This window comes from Citrus clementina, unplaced genomic scaffold, assembly GCF_000493195.1.
Source record: "Citrus clementina cultivar Clemenules unplaced genomic scaffold, Citrus_clementina_v1.0 scaffold_7, whole genome shotgun sequence".
Taxonomy (NCBI): Eukaryota; Viridiplantae; Streptophyta; class Magnoliopsida; order Sapindales; family Rutaceae; genus Citrus; species Citrus x clementina.
In genome coordinates this window covers 11,214,488-11,227,646 of record NW_006262075.1, presented here as the reverse complement: position 1 = coordinate 11,227,646, position 13,159 = coordinate 11,214,488, and the positions used below count along the sequence as shown (strand labels likewise).

Genomic DNA, 13,159 nt, shown 5'->3' with positions numbered 1-13,159 from the left:
AAGAATTCGATGAGAAGACGAAGAGCAAGCGTCGGCAGTGGATCAGAACTGATTTTGAAGGCTAAGCTGAACTGAAGCCCACTACATGGGGTTGCTAACTTGCTATGTATTGTTACTTCAGTTTTTTTTTTTTTCTTTTCATTCTTTTACATGTACTTTTGTTGCGTTTGGTCAGTGTAGTGATGGCCAGTTCGTGCGTGTGTAGAGCAATGAATCAAATATTTCATGTTTTATATTAATTAAACTTGGAACATTTCATGTTTAATATTAATTAAACTTATTTATTGGATTTAAAAAAATGTATTAGTAAATAATTATTTTTTAATTATAAATATGGCTTAAATATTTAGTAAAAATATTTTTGAAAATAATACTACCAAACATATATTTACTATTTTTATTCTTGTCAATTATGTTTACTGAATACATATTACTATTTTTAATTTTAAAATACATGCTACTGAGAATAATATCAGACACATACAGTAACTGCAAAACACTATTTTATTTTTAATTTTGTTTTAAAAAACACTAATTCAGAAACAATATTGAACAAGCCTTGAATTATCTGTTTTATAATTTATTTTTTGAATTCAATCCACCGAACCAAACATGTATTACAACTATATTCTCAAATAAAAAATGCAAACAAGCCTAGGGTACCGAGCAGTCCCTAAACAATCACTTCACAAATTCAATGAAAAAGAAAGAATATACATACATTCCTACCTAGGGGTGGGCAATTTTCGGATTCAGATGAATCCAATCGGATTTCGGATAATTCGGATTGAAAAAAAATCCATCTGATTCCAATGAAAAGTCAAGTATTCTGAACTAGTTACCAAACTTCCATAAAAAGTCAAGAATTTTTACTGAATAAATATTGGGTAAGGTTAAATTAAGGTTCAGTATCCTCGACTTTTTACTCAACTTACATGAAAAAGTTGAGAAATCTCCAAATAATTTTTTATTTCAATTAAAGTTGAGTATCCTCGACTATTTACCTGACTTATATGAAAAAGTCGAGAGTTTTCCAGATAATTTTTTATTTCAATTAAAGTCGAGTATCCTCGACTATTTACCCGACTCACATGAAAAAAGTTGAGAATTTAGGTTAAATTACTAATTGTGCATGGTTCGGTTGAAGTCAAGTATTCTAGACTATTTACTGAATTTTGAGGATATGAGTTTAGTTTTGTGAGGATTTATTTGAGGTTATTTTTGTATTTTTCCTGATTTTTTTAAGTATACATGTGTAAGACTAAAGAGTTTTATAATTTATGGCATATATGGGGTATTTCGGAGGGAATTGGGTATATCCAGGCAATTGCTTGAATGATTTTATGCAATCGAACCCGGCCCGTTAGATCCGACCGAACCGAGTCCAGTTCTTACCCGAAAGCCTGAAACTCCTACGGACATCGCATTAAAAAAACGACGTTCAATTTCTCTCCATATAATTTCACGGCAGAAAAATAAAAAGAAAAAGAAAGATTCAATTTTCGAAAATGATACTGGCAGTGTTGTTCGCAAACTCTGAAGGCAACATCCTCGTTGAAAGGTAAGTACAGATCCGCACGTCAGTTTTTTTTTTATTTTGGGGTTAAATGATCAGATCATATATATTTACTGCGATTTTTTTCACTTAAATTGTTATTTTATAATACCCTTTTGCGGTTTTGTTGATTAATTGTTTTACTTATTTGATATCGAGTTAGATCTCAAATGGGGTTTTTGGAATTTTCTTGAAATCAATCATTTCAATCAAATGAGTTCACTTTATCTTATTAAAATATGTTTTTTTTTCCCTCTTATAGTAGTTGTTAAGACATAAATAATTTGAAAAAAGGAAAAAAATTGAATAACTTCGATTTTGTAAATAGTGTTGATATTAGTTGTACAAAAGAAATAAGAACTATAGATATACCCAATTGCTATAATAAGTTGTTAGAAGTGTAATAGTTGAAAATGAATTTTTTGGGCTGAAGGTCGCTTGATGGATGTAGGCTTGCAATTATGTTTATTTTTTAGTTTGTGTAGGAGCACCTACAGGTTAGGTATATGAGTTTTTGACAATTGGGATACGGAGTTTAATATTACAATTGTCTTTTGGTTTAATATCCAAGCTGTCCCCATTTCCAGGTTTTGAGATGGAAAAGGAATTCTCTTTAGTGGTGAAACATGTTTTTCGTTATTGTCAATGTAGGTGGGATCATACCATGGTTGAAATGTAACATGGTTTTGGGATGGAGACAGAGTGGTGTCTATCATGTGGTCAGTTAATGTTCTTGTTCTTGATTGTGTGTGGCTATACAGTAGTTGGCTACCAACATCTGTCGGAAAGTTCTGTTAGCCTGGTTCCATGATGGCCTTTTGGGCTCTATATTTGAACCATTGTTGTGCGAAACATTGTTATAGTGTATGTGAACCAGTGTTATATAGAGATCTGTGCGGGACTGTGGGTCAGAGTATCTATCTCTTTGTCAGGAAATTAGTTGTTAGTTTTTAAGGTTGCTTTCTTGGTGTTCTGCAGAAAATCAGGTTTCCATTGATTTGGTCTCCTTTGTGAGGTGACAGGTAGTTTCTTGCTTTAAGCACAATGCAAGTAGTGGTTTGAAGACCAATCTCTTTTTGCAGGTTTAATGGAGTTCCGGCGGAGGAACGGTTACATTGGCGATCATTCTTAGTTAAACTAGGTGCAGATAATCTTAAAGGTGTCAAAAATGAAGAGCTTCTCGTTGCCAGCCACAAGTATGAACACCCCTTTACTCTGTAGAGCATCCATTAGTTAAAGGATTGGTTGTTTACAAAACAACCTTTAGTCCACCATTGCGCATTTACGAGGCACATTGTGATTTTACTCTTTTTTTTCATTTCTGCTTGAAGTTATTTTACCATCTCTGGGATGTTAGTTATAATTGAAATTACTTTGTCTTTTCATCAGGTCAGTCTATATTGTCTACACAGTTCTTGGTGATGTCAGCATCTTTGTTGTAGGCAAGGATGAATATGATGAACTTGCGTGTAAGTATATTTTTATTTTTCTTTAAGCATGTGATGAGTCTTTATCTTATAGTTTTGGTGTGGCCATGGCCTGAAGGATCCTTGCGCACTTGTATAATGCTCAAATAAAGGCTCCGGGCAACGAGTCGGATGCATTCATGCTAGGTTAGGAAGAAATCATTAAACCTGTTGATGCCAAACATGCAAGGCATATTTGTCTCGAGTTATGCATCTTTTTGGTCCTCTCTAAATCTTCAAGTTTGAATGATTTACAATTAGCAGTGACATGTTGATACTTAATACTGTCTTTACATGCTTTCTTTCAGTGGTTCAACTCTGTAATTAGTTTTAAGACTGCTTAGAGTGCTTAACTATAGTGTACATCAGTTACATTATGAGTGCAATGCAGTGCATGTTGAATTGCATTGATTTTGAGGTCCCCAAGGTCTTAATACTTGATTTATCACCTAATTTTTACCCACCTGTTTTCTTGTAGTGGCAGAAGTGATATTTGCTATTACTTCAGCTGTCAAGGATGCATGTGGAAAGATTCCGACTGAGCGCCTTTTCCTGGATAAATACGGAAAGATATGTTTGTGCTTAGATGAAATAGTTTGGAAGGTGAGTTGATGAATCTAACTATTTTGATATATGATAAAATTGATGAGAAATCTGGAATTTTCCTTGTGTTTGACTGGTTTGCTCATCCTATACTGCCAATGCCCGCAAGTATGCATCTGTTTTTGTTTCATGGACATCATCATAGATATTATCGAATAATTTGTATATCTTTGTTGTCATTAGCATGTGGTGAAAATAATTTATATTTGGACAGACTCTCTCATACACTACTAAGGCTTCATTTGATGGGCATGGTGGTCAAGGCTTTTTGATAGTAATTCTGAACATTCTGTAGCATTGCCTGTATTCATAAGAAAAAAACACAGTTAAAGACCTCAGTTTACGATCACTACATTTTATGGCCATCTTCTGGAGGCTGCTATTCTTTTCGCTTCTAGAACTTTCTGCATGTCATGTTGCGTGATTTAATGCGGATGCGTCCTTGACATTTTATCTCTCACAATATTTTGAAGGGATTGCTGGAGAACACAGAGAAAGACCGAATCAGAAGACTTGTAAGACTCAAGCCTCCGAATGAGTTCTAAACTGATAGCTCAATAGCAAAGCCACTCTTTTCACAGCACTAAAGATCTTGCTTAGATACAACATTGTTTCTCTTCAGACCCCGGTTGTAACTTCTTATTGTAATTTCTGATTGGAATGTATGAAATTGCTGGATCAGTATGTGAAACTGATGACAATTTGTTATGAAACCGTTTAAAGGTACTGATCAGCAATCCCATAGAAATTTAATTTCTTATTTGAGATTTCTTTCTGGCTGGGAGCCTTATATTAGAATGTTTAAACATTAACCAACAACAGTAATTTTGTATCAACAGATGTTATTTCTCATTAATTTATTACCTAATAATATGAAGCTGTTTGAAATCTTGGTGACGCATAAATTAATTTTTAACTCGTCATCACATTGGTAACTGAGAAAGCAATGTGGCTGACCAGAGAATATAAATCCATTGACTATATATATATATATGCATGTATATATCTATATACACACACACATATATATAGATATATATATGTAGGATCGTTGGTTCCATACTACAGTTGTTTTCAATCATTAGATCCAACTATGGTGATAACTGTGACTAGATCTAATGACCGGATGTAATTTTAATATGATACTACAATTGCACCATAATTTTATCCATTCGTATATGTATAGGTAATAGGTTTGTATTATCATCTCTTGAGTTGAATTAATTAAAGTACAACGCGGCAGGAATTGAAAACAGAAGTTGGGATATCAGCCCATACCCGTTCGAATCATTGTTCTTCCCACGCGCGTGGATGAGATTAAAATCTCGCGTACACACACACGCAGACATATCCCGTCCATTTTAGACAAAATCTCGAAATCTTTGAAATTGCAAATATCAATAGTTTGTACAATCATATTTAAATAAAGAGTAATTGATTTTGGACTTGTTTAGTTGTTGTATTAAAAGCCCTCATTTTATTAATTTTATACAAGTTCATGTTTAACAAAATAAAAGTTACAATAACACCACATTATTGGGCCAAGTTAATACAGTAAGTTGCTGTATTAGCTAAATCCGACTCACAGTCGGGTTTAAGTTAATGCGGCAACTACCGCTTGATTTTTTTTTTCTCCCTTTTTTGCTTTTTACCTTTGCAACTTGACTTTTGCTTTTACTTTTTGACTTTTGACTTTTGACTTTTGCTTTATAATAATAATAATAACTTTTAATTTAATATAATATAATATAATATTTTTATTTTATATTATAATTATTAATATAAATTAATAAATATGTAATTTATTATTCAATATTATTATTTTTTATTTTTATATTATAATTTATTATAACTAATAATAAATAGTTAAATATGAATAAATTTAAATAATATTAATTTAAAATTAATAATAATATAAAATATTAATACAATTTAAATATATTAATCTAATATAAAATATTAATACAATTTAAATATAATAATATAATATAACATATTAATATAATATAGTATAAAATTTAATTTAAATTAATCAAAAAAATTATTACAATACAGTGTAGTACCAAACATTGTACAGTATTATTATAATATAGTGCTAATGCAATACAATATAATACAATACACCAGCATTAAAATAATGTAATACAACATAATACAATACGTGTACCAAACGCACCCTTTGTGTATTGACTTAGATATTATGGAGAATTATCAACCAATCAATGAAAGATATATCATTTGAATAAAAAAATTGGGAAAGTATGGTAAATAAATAAATAAATAAAATCAATCAATAGTAGTTGGATGGTAATTAGTTAAGGCCTCTTGTGTGCATTAGTGGCGAAATATTTGCTTCCAAGTTCCTACCATTTGAAGGTAGCCGGCCAACATAACTATATAGGTAATTAGGCATAATTTTTATTGGAGTAATTTTATAATAAGAGAATCTCTTACATCAACAAAAATAAGGGGCAAATTAAAAAAAATTAAAAAAACACATACTCTAAAATAGCGTATGTTGTCATGTTTATTAAAATAAGAGACAAGCAAAAGTTAAAAGAAAAAAAAAGATTAACAAAACACATATTCTAATATAGTGTATTTTCTCATGTTTATTAAAATAAAGGACAAGTTAAAAGATAAAAAATATGCACTCTAATAGAATGTGTTTTTTACTCTAAATGATAAGAAGATCGTAATATCATTTTGAAAAGAAAAAAAAAAGTGTCAAAAAAATAGTAATATTAATAAAAACAACTGGAGCGTGTCACACGAATATGCAGGTATCATAGTTGATTGTACTTGGTGATTCGATGAGAATATTTGGCACAACATTTAGGATATACTTGGCGCCTAAATGGTAACGCACAGGATTCTGATTTTGTTCAAGGTTTAAGGAAACTTTTACTTGGCTTTATTACTGTAATATGAATAATATAATCGTAGCAGGAAGCCAGAAACTTTGGAATACACAATATGTTAAGAGTATCAATTTCTTATATCGATAGATTCAAGGAATGACTTCTTTGAAAGAAATTGAGCCAAAACCAACAAAATTTATGCATCCACTTGGGATATTAAATTTGGATATGCTTCCAATTTTGCTGCATATATATATAAGTATAGAGTTGTCATATTACAATGCAGCAAGGAAGAATTAATTAATTTACTTGGCAATGAAGTACGGGAAAAGGCTTCGAGAAGAGATAGAGAGATGCCTCCCTGAATGGAGAGGTGAGTTTATATCTTACAAGCAATTGAAGAAACAACTGAATTTGATTGATCCTGTGTCCAGGGCAAAGAAGAGGTCACGAATTTCCATTGAAGATCTTTTACATGCTGGAAATGGCAGAGTGGACGTGAATTTCATGAGATTCACTCAATTATTAGATGTGGAATTGCACAAGGTTAATACATTTTACATTGATAAAGAGGAAGATTATGTCATCAGATTAAAGGTATATAATAAAGATTTATCTCGTCTTTTTTATAAGATACGATTTCATTCAATGTTTATTAGAAATCAAGCAGTCAACTAAGCACGTCTGTCTATATTAGAGAATGATTATATCTCATTTTTTCATTTTCACACAATTAGTTAATGGTCATGGTGCAATTCCCAAAAATTAATCTTGCCCATTGTATCGTGTTTGTCATTTACCAAAGGAGAAAATCTTGTCTAGTAGTATTTCATAATAAGTAAATGCCCAGAAATATATAGGGGTAAAGAAGGATTGCTATGTGATTGGCCAGTCATTTTCTTACGTTGATTAGTGATCATAACAGTAACGAACTGGTTGAAGAAATTGGCCGCTGATTGGCATTGCAGGAGCTGAAAAATATGGAAGCCAACCTTTGCTGCCGTGAGACGATGCTGAATTTGCAAAAGAGTATTTTAGATTTTCACGCAGAGATGGTTTGTCTGTTGCACTACAGTGTCCTTAACTCCACAGGTATCTTTTCTTTTCATGATTTTCAGATTACAAAAATATAAACCAATATCATCCTTAAGTACGAATGTCTACAATATAATATTTAAAATGTGGATTCAGCTTCTTATAATATAAAATATTTCATGTTGTTGTAAAATACGTTCAAAACATGTAGACATCCGTATCAGAAAAGAATTCTATAACTAAACCAAAGCAAATCAAACTCGATACGTACTTTTTGCATGATTCCAAGGGATTTTTATTATATGATCAGGCAATCTGTAACTTTAAACAGGATTTAGAAAGATAGTAAAGAAGCAAAAGAAGCGAGCAAGCAGTTCAAATGTTCAATTTAACTCCGTGCCGAGGGTCCTAGACCAGCCTTTCTTGTCCACGGAGTTGCTTTACAACCTTATGAAGGAGTGCGAGGCGATGCTCTACCGCCTCTTCCTGGCCGGAGAACCATAAATCCGGCGTCTGAAGCTACCTAGATGTGCACCACCCTTTATTGTTGTTCTAGTATGTAATATCTTTTATGTTTCCCAAGTTTATATAAATTTGTGCACGCTTTCCTGTAGCTTTATAATCGATAAATCGATCATGAATATGTATATATAGATATTTGGTATTGCATACTTATTTTGTTATAGAAACGTCTTTTTTGTTAGAAATTAATTTATATCAGTGAGATGGATACACATTTATGCAATATAAATTGAAAAAAAAAATCATTTATAGAGATGAGAACTACTAATGTGTGGCATTTTGCTTGCTCACGTGACAAATGTCTGCTGTATCCAATTTGGTGGTGAGTCACTGAACACATACACGCGTCCTGCAGTTAAGTCAGATTCCTTGAGAAGAATTTGAATATGAATTGCTCGCTGGAAATTTATTAAGACATTTGATTTGTATTTCTGGTTCAAATATAGAATGGCTCAAAATTAAGGTGAACTTACAAAAATTGGGCAACTAAACTTTCCTTATATTTGTATTGGAAAAAAAACAGAACATTTTGAACGCTACTGCTCCTAAGCAAAATAATATCAACATACAATAGACTATTGGTATGACTGGGGGTAATATTATTTAAAATGCTTTTTTTTTATTTTTTACAAAAGTTTGAAGTTAGCCATTATTTATAAATTATAATAATTTGGGCTAAATCTAGATCCACTATTGTTTTTTAAAAAAATATTATAAATTATAATAATATAATTAAAATTAAAAAAATAAAACTTAAAAAAACTTAAATTCTTAATTTATAAATCAATAATAATTCAAAAAAATTATAATTATAATATTAAACTCTCTTTTATATGTTAATTAATAAAATTAAAGAATTCAGTATTAAAAAAATTAAATTTCTAAGCTTTTATTTACTTTATTTATTATTTTATTTTAAATATTCAGTTTCTTTAATTTATTTATAATTATAATTATTAATTTATTTTAAATTTATAATAATTTTAAAAATAAATAAAAACCTAAACCTAGCCCCGGGCCAAAAATTTTATAAAGTGAGTGAGTAGGGTAAAAAGAAGAAAAAAAATTTATAGGTGGGTGGTATGATGTGGGGTTTACGTTTAGTGCGTAAAACATGATTTTAATGTTTATTTCTCACGGGGCAACATTGAGAATATCGGAGTTGAGTTTAACACAATTAATGAGTTAGATGTGTTCAGATGTGGAATTAAAAATAAATAAATAGTAATTTATTTTATGTGGTCTCAAAGCAAACTGATGAATTAGCTACCTACCCGTGTACTTCTTACACGTGGTTCACACACAATGGGGCATTAAAATAGCATCTTGAATGATTCCCTCACTTGTTAATAGTAAATGAAAAGACTAGTCTGCCCTTCCTTCCGTTTTGACATTTCACCAGAAAGTTCTGAACATAAAATGCGTCACTCAACCAACGTACTGTAAGTCTCACTCTCTCTTACTCACAGGTTTTTTGTGCGGGCGGAGACGATGAAAGCAGTGGTTTTTTTGCTCTCTTTGCTTCTCATATTCGCCAGCTCAGAAGCCAGGCCCATAGAGCCTCTGCCTCAACCACACAGATCCTTCAAGGTCAATGCTACCCAGGTATCATTTTTTTTTCCTTTTCTTTATTTTATTTTTTAAATAAAAATTTTTGGATTAGATTTTTAAAATCTTGATTATGTGCAACTTTTATAATCTTTTTTTGACAGAATGATAGGAGTTGCTCTTACACGGTGGATATTAGGACAAGCTGTTCTTCAACCAGATACACTCGTGATCAAATCAGCCTCGCTTTTGGTGATGCTTATGGCAATCAGGTTTTTATCTAAATACACAAACGATATAGTATATACATACATACATACATACAAACTTTTATTTGTATATATACCTGTAGGATTAGTATGGATTGAGGTGTGACGGTAGCTGTATTAATTCACTAGTTGTGAGGTATAAGTTAGGTAAAGTAAGAGTGAATGTGTTGTGTTATACTTGTAAGATACACTGGATGTTAGTTGGCTTTAACTGATAAAATCTCTCGGCGTGTTATAAGAGGCCTGGGTTCGAACCCAGCCCGCATCGGTAGGAAGTCGATATAACAGTTATAAACATACTGTTAATCGGTTGGGGATCACAATAGTGGGTGTTACTCAAAATTAGGGAACCATGAACAAAACATAGTTACCAAGATGATGTAACAGTTACAAACAAAATAATCATATTGAAAATACTCTAATAAAACATTAAGACTTTTGTATCACTTATAACACAGAATTGTATAGATTGCCCATGTCACGAGTGTGTTGATTTTAGCTCTGGCTCATTTTTATTTGGATTTTTAGGTCTATGCTCCGAGGTTAGATGACCCGTATTCGAGGACATTTGAAAGTTGTTCCACAGACACATATACGTTATACGGACCATGTACATACCAAATTTGCTATCTGTACCTCTACAGAAGCGGATACGATGGCTGGAAGCCAGAAAGTGTGACAGTGTACGGCTACTACACGAGGTCTATCACTTTTTATTACAATACTTGGATCCCTGATGACATTTGGTATGGATTTAATTATTGTAATGCTGCCTCAGACTCCAAATCAGCAATGTAATAAGATAGAGAGCTCATGCTTTAATGTGACCCGTAGTTGCTAGAGAGTTAGTGAATTGTAGTCAATTTGGTGCTTTCTGTTTCCCATTTCATGTTTTATTTTTATCAGGAGCTTTGTTGAGATTAGAATAATAATGCTATTAGATTTATGGCTGAGACATAATTTATTACTTTAGCCGCATGCTAAAAGTTGTCTTATTAGGATAGAATTATTGACGCTTATGCAGATGATAACCATATAATTAGTTGAACAATCTGTTGCCAAAAATATTTAAAAGGTTGACTATAACGTGATGATGGATTAGTCGATGATGTGGCTTTGAAGGTTAAGAGTTGATGTATGTATTAAGATTTTATAATTCATTTCATGCTATTTCTAAACCATCCGGTAGGAGCCTTCCCAAGGCCTATAGCTTCCGGCTTGTCTGGTGAAATTCGGGTAGTTTCGTCCAGGCAAACTAGGATTACTCTATCTTTGAAAAGTAATGCACTCCCTAAGATTGGGCACTGAACAGACCCCAAAAGGAGTAAAATGACTTTTTATTTTTTGGAACACTGATATCTAAGGCTCATCCGGGTCCATTTTCGAAGGATCATCACTCCACTTATGTTGTGTTTACTTGCTGGAGTGGGAGTGAGGAGTGTGGATTCCTCCCACTCCAGTGTTTACTTACTTAAAATGGGGAGGGATTGGGAGTCTCACTCCGTGGGCCCCACTCATTTTTGGAGTGGGGAGTGGGAGTGGGACTCCCATTGGGGGAGGTGGGAGTGGAAATCCACTCCCACCTCTCCCATTTCTACCCTTTTTTTATTTTATGTTATATAATTAATAAAATAAAATAAATAATATTATATTTATTTAAATAATAATATTATATTTAACTAAATAATAATTTACATTGATTCTAAGTTAAAATTATTTTAAAATAATATTATTATATTAATAGAGAATTAATAAATATAATATTATTATATTTATTTTAAAAATAATAGTACTATATTTATTTAATAATAATAATAAATACTTTATTCTAAGAAAATATTAATTTTGTACTAAATAATATTATATTATTATTTTATATAATAATAAATTTAATATAATTATATTAAATAAAATAAAATAACATTTCATTTTATATTAAAATTACAATTAATAATTTATTGTTCATAATTAAGAATATTAATAATTATAATAAATTTACAGATATAATAAAATAAATATTATTCATTAAATATATTTTTTTATTAGTTTTGTAATTAAAAATTATAATTCTTTAAATAAGGATAAAATTGTAATTTGAAACTATTTACTCCCAATCCAAGATAAAGTAAACACATAAATTGGATTCTGATCTCCATTCCATGCTTCCATTCCAGTGTAAGTAAACAACCTACTCTCACTCCCACTCCACACTCCCAATCCTAGGATTCCCACTCCTCAGGATTCCCAATCCAATTCAAAAAGTAAACGCTACCTTAATCCGAACTCGATTATTTAAAAAGATTACGAATTCTGTAACAAATAAGAGAACCCTCGTGCGGATGCAATTATAGGAGTTTTAGGTAAGTGTAAAAAAAAAAAAATTCTTCCTTTAATTTATTTTTGTTTGAGTCAATAGGAGCTACAATAATGACATTCAATTACTTATCTTTAAAAATTACTTTAATAAGACTGTGCTCGTAGGCCTGTAGGGTAACACTTAACACAGCCCATTAGCCATCTTTAGATATGATTGGCTGATTTTAAAAATTAAAAAAAAATACACCGTGAGTCTTGCTATGTTTATTAAGATTCTAAGTCTTTAAATATTTGTTAAAAGGTTTGTTTAAGTTACAGCCAGGCAAAGCAATGTAAAAATGAGTAACAAGATAGTAAGGACAAGAAAATCAGTTAGTGAGTTTTTCCTGGCGTCAAGTTAAATGTAACTTCAGGACTTTGTTAAGATGCATGAACATGTTTTATTTTCATGATTTTCTTAAGGTTTATCAATAAACAGCCTAAAACGTATTAGGGCCCTGGATTGGGTGTGCATTCTTCGGGCAACTGCCTTAGCTGGGCTTGGGCCTCGGATTTGGGCGGCCCTTGCTCTTATTGTTAATTTCTCACTCCTCGTGTCATTTGTAATCTTCCAAAATGCTTCGTTTGTAGAAGAATTACCATCAATTTTTTTTACCATTCGGATTCTATTTGTTTGCATAAATTTTCAATATCACGATTCGTCTCTGACTTTAAAATATTAACGAAAAATGTCATTATTGAAGGGTAAAAATGACTTTTTGTATTAAAATTAATATTAAATAAAAGGTTTATTTTCTTTTTACTACTTAGTTATTGTGAAATAACAATTCGGTGCAATAAGTATCACATCATAACATTTTACTATTAAAGAATTAAAAAATATTACATATTACTACTTTTTCATTAGTTGACAGTTAGTTAAGTTGTAAAATATCAATTCCACCCTTACTTTAAGGGGAAAAAACCACAGAAATTACGATAAAA

At 31.3% G+C, this 13,159-nt stretch overlaps 3 protein-coding genes across 3 annotated transcripts; all 3 read left to right on the top strand.

Annotated features, from left to right (window-relative positions):
- Window positions 1-1,298: 1,298 nt before the first annotated feature.
- LOC18037819 lies at window positions 1,299-4,476 on the top strand. Its single transcript, XM_006427202.2, has 5 exons — window positions 1,299-1,561; window positions 2,638-2,751; window positions 2,945-3,024; window positions 3,500-3,624; window positions 4,098-4,476. The coding sequence occupies exons 1-5, from the start codon at window positions 1,509-1,511 to the stop codon at window positions 4,167-4,169; spliced, it is 444 nt and encodes a 147-aa protein (XP_006427265.1). The 5' UTR covers window positions 1,299-1,508; the 3' UTR covers window positions 4,170-4,476.
- A 2,324-nt stretch (window positions 4,477-6,800) lies between these two features.
- On the top strand, window positions 6,801-8,024 carry LOC18037818 (SPX domain-containing protein 2). The gene is made up of 3 exons (XM_006427201.1): window positions 6,801-7,082; window positions 7,454-7,577; window positions 7,852-8,024. The coding sequence occupies exons 1-3, from the start codon at window positions 6,801-6,803 to the stop codon at window positions 8,022-8,024; spliced, it is 579 nt and encodes a 192-aa protein (XP_006427264.1).
- A 1,389-nt stretch (window positions 8,025-9,413) lies between these two features.
- LOC18037392 (embryo-specific protein ATS3B) lies at window positions 9,414-10,734 on the top strand. Its single transcript, XM_006427200.2, has 3 exons — window positions 9,414-9,647; window positions 9,755-9,862; window positions 10,388-10,734. Exons 1-3 carry the CDS (start codon window positions 9,534-9,536, stop codon window positions 10,655-10,657), a joined length of 492 nt encoding a protein of 163 aa, XP_006427263.1. The 5' UTR covers window positions 9,414-9,533; the 3' UTR covers window positions 10,658-10,734.
- The last annotated feature ends 2,425 nt before the right edge of the window (window positions 10,735-13,159 follow it).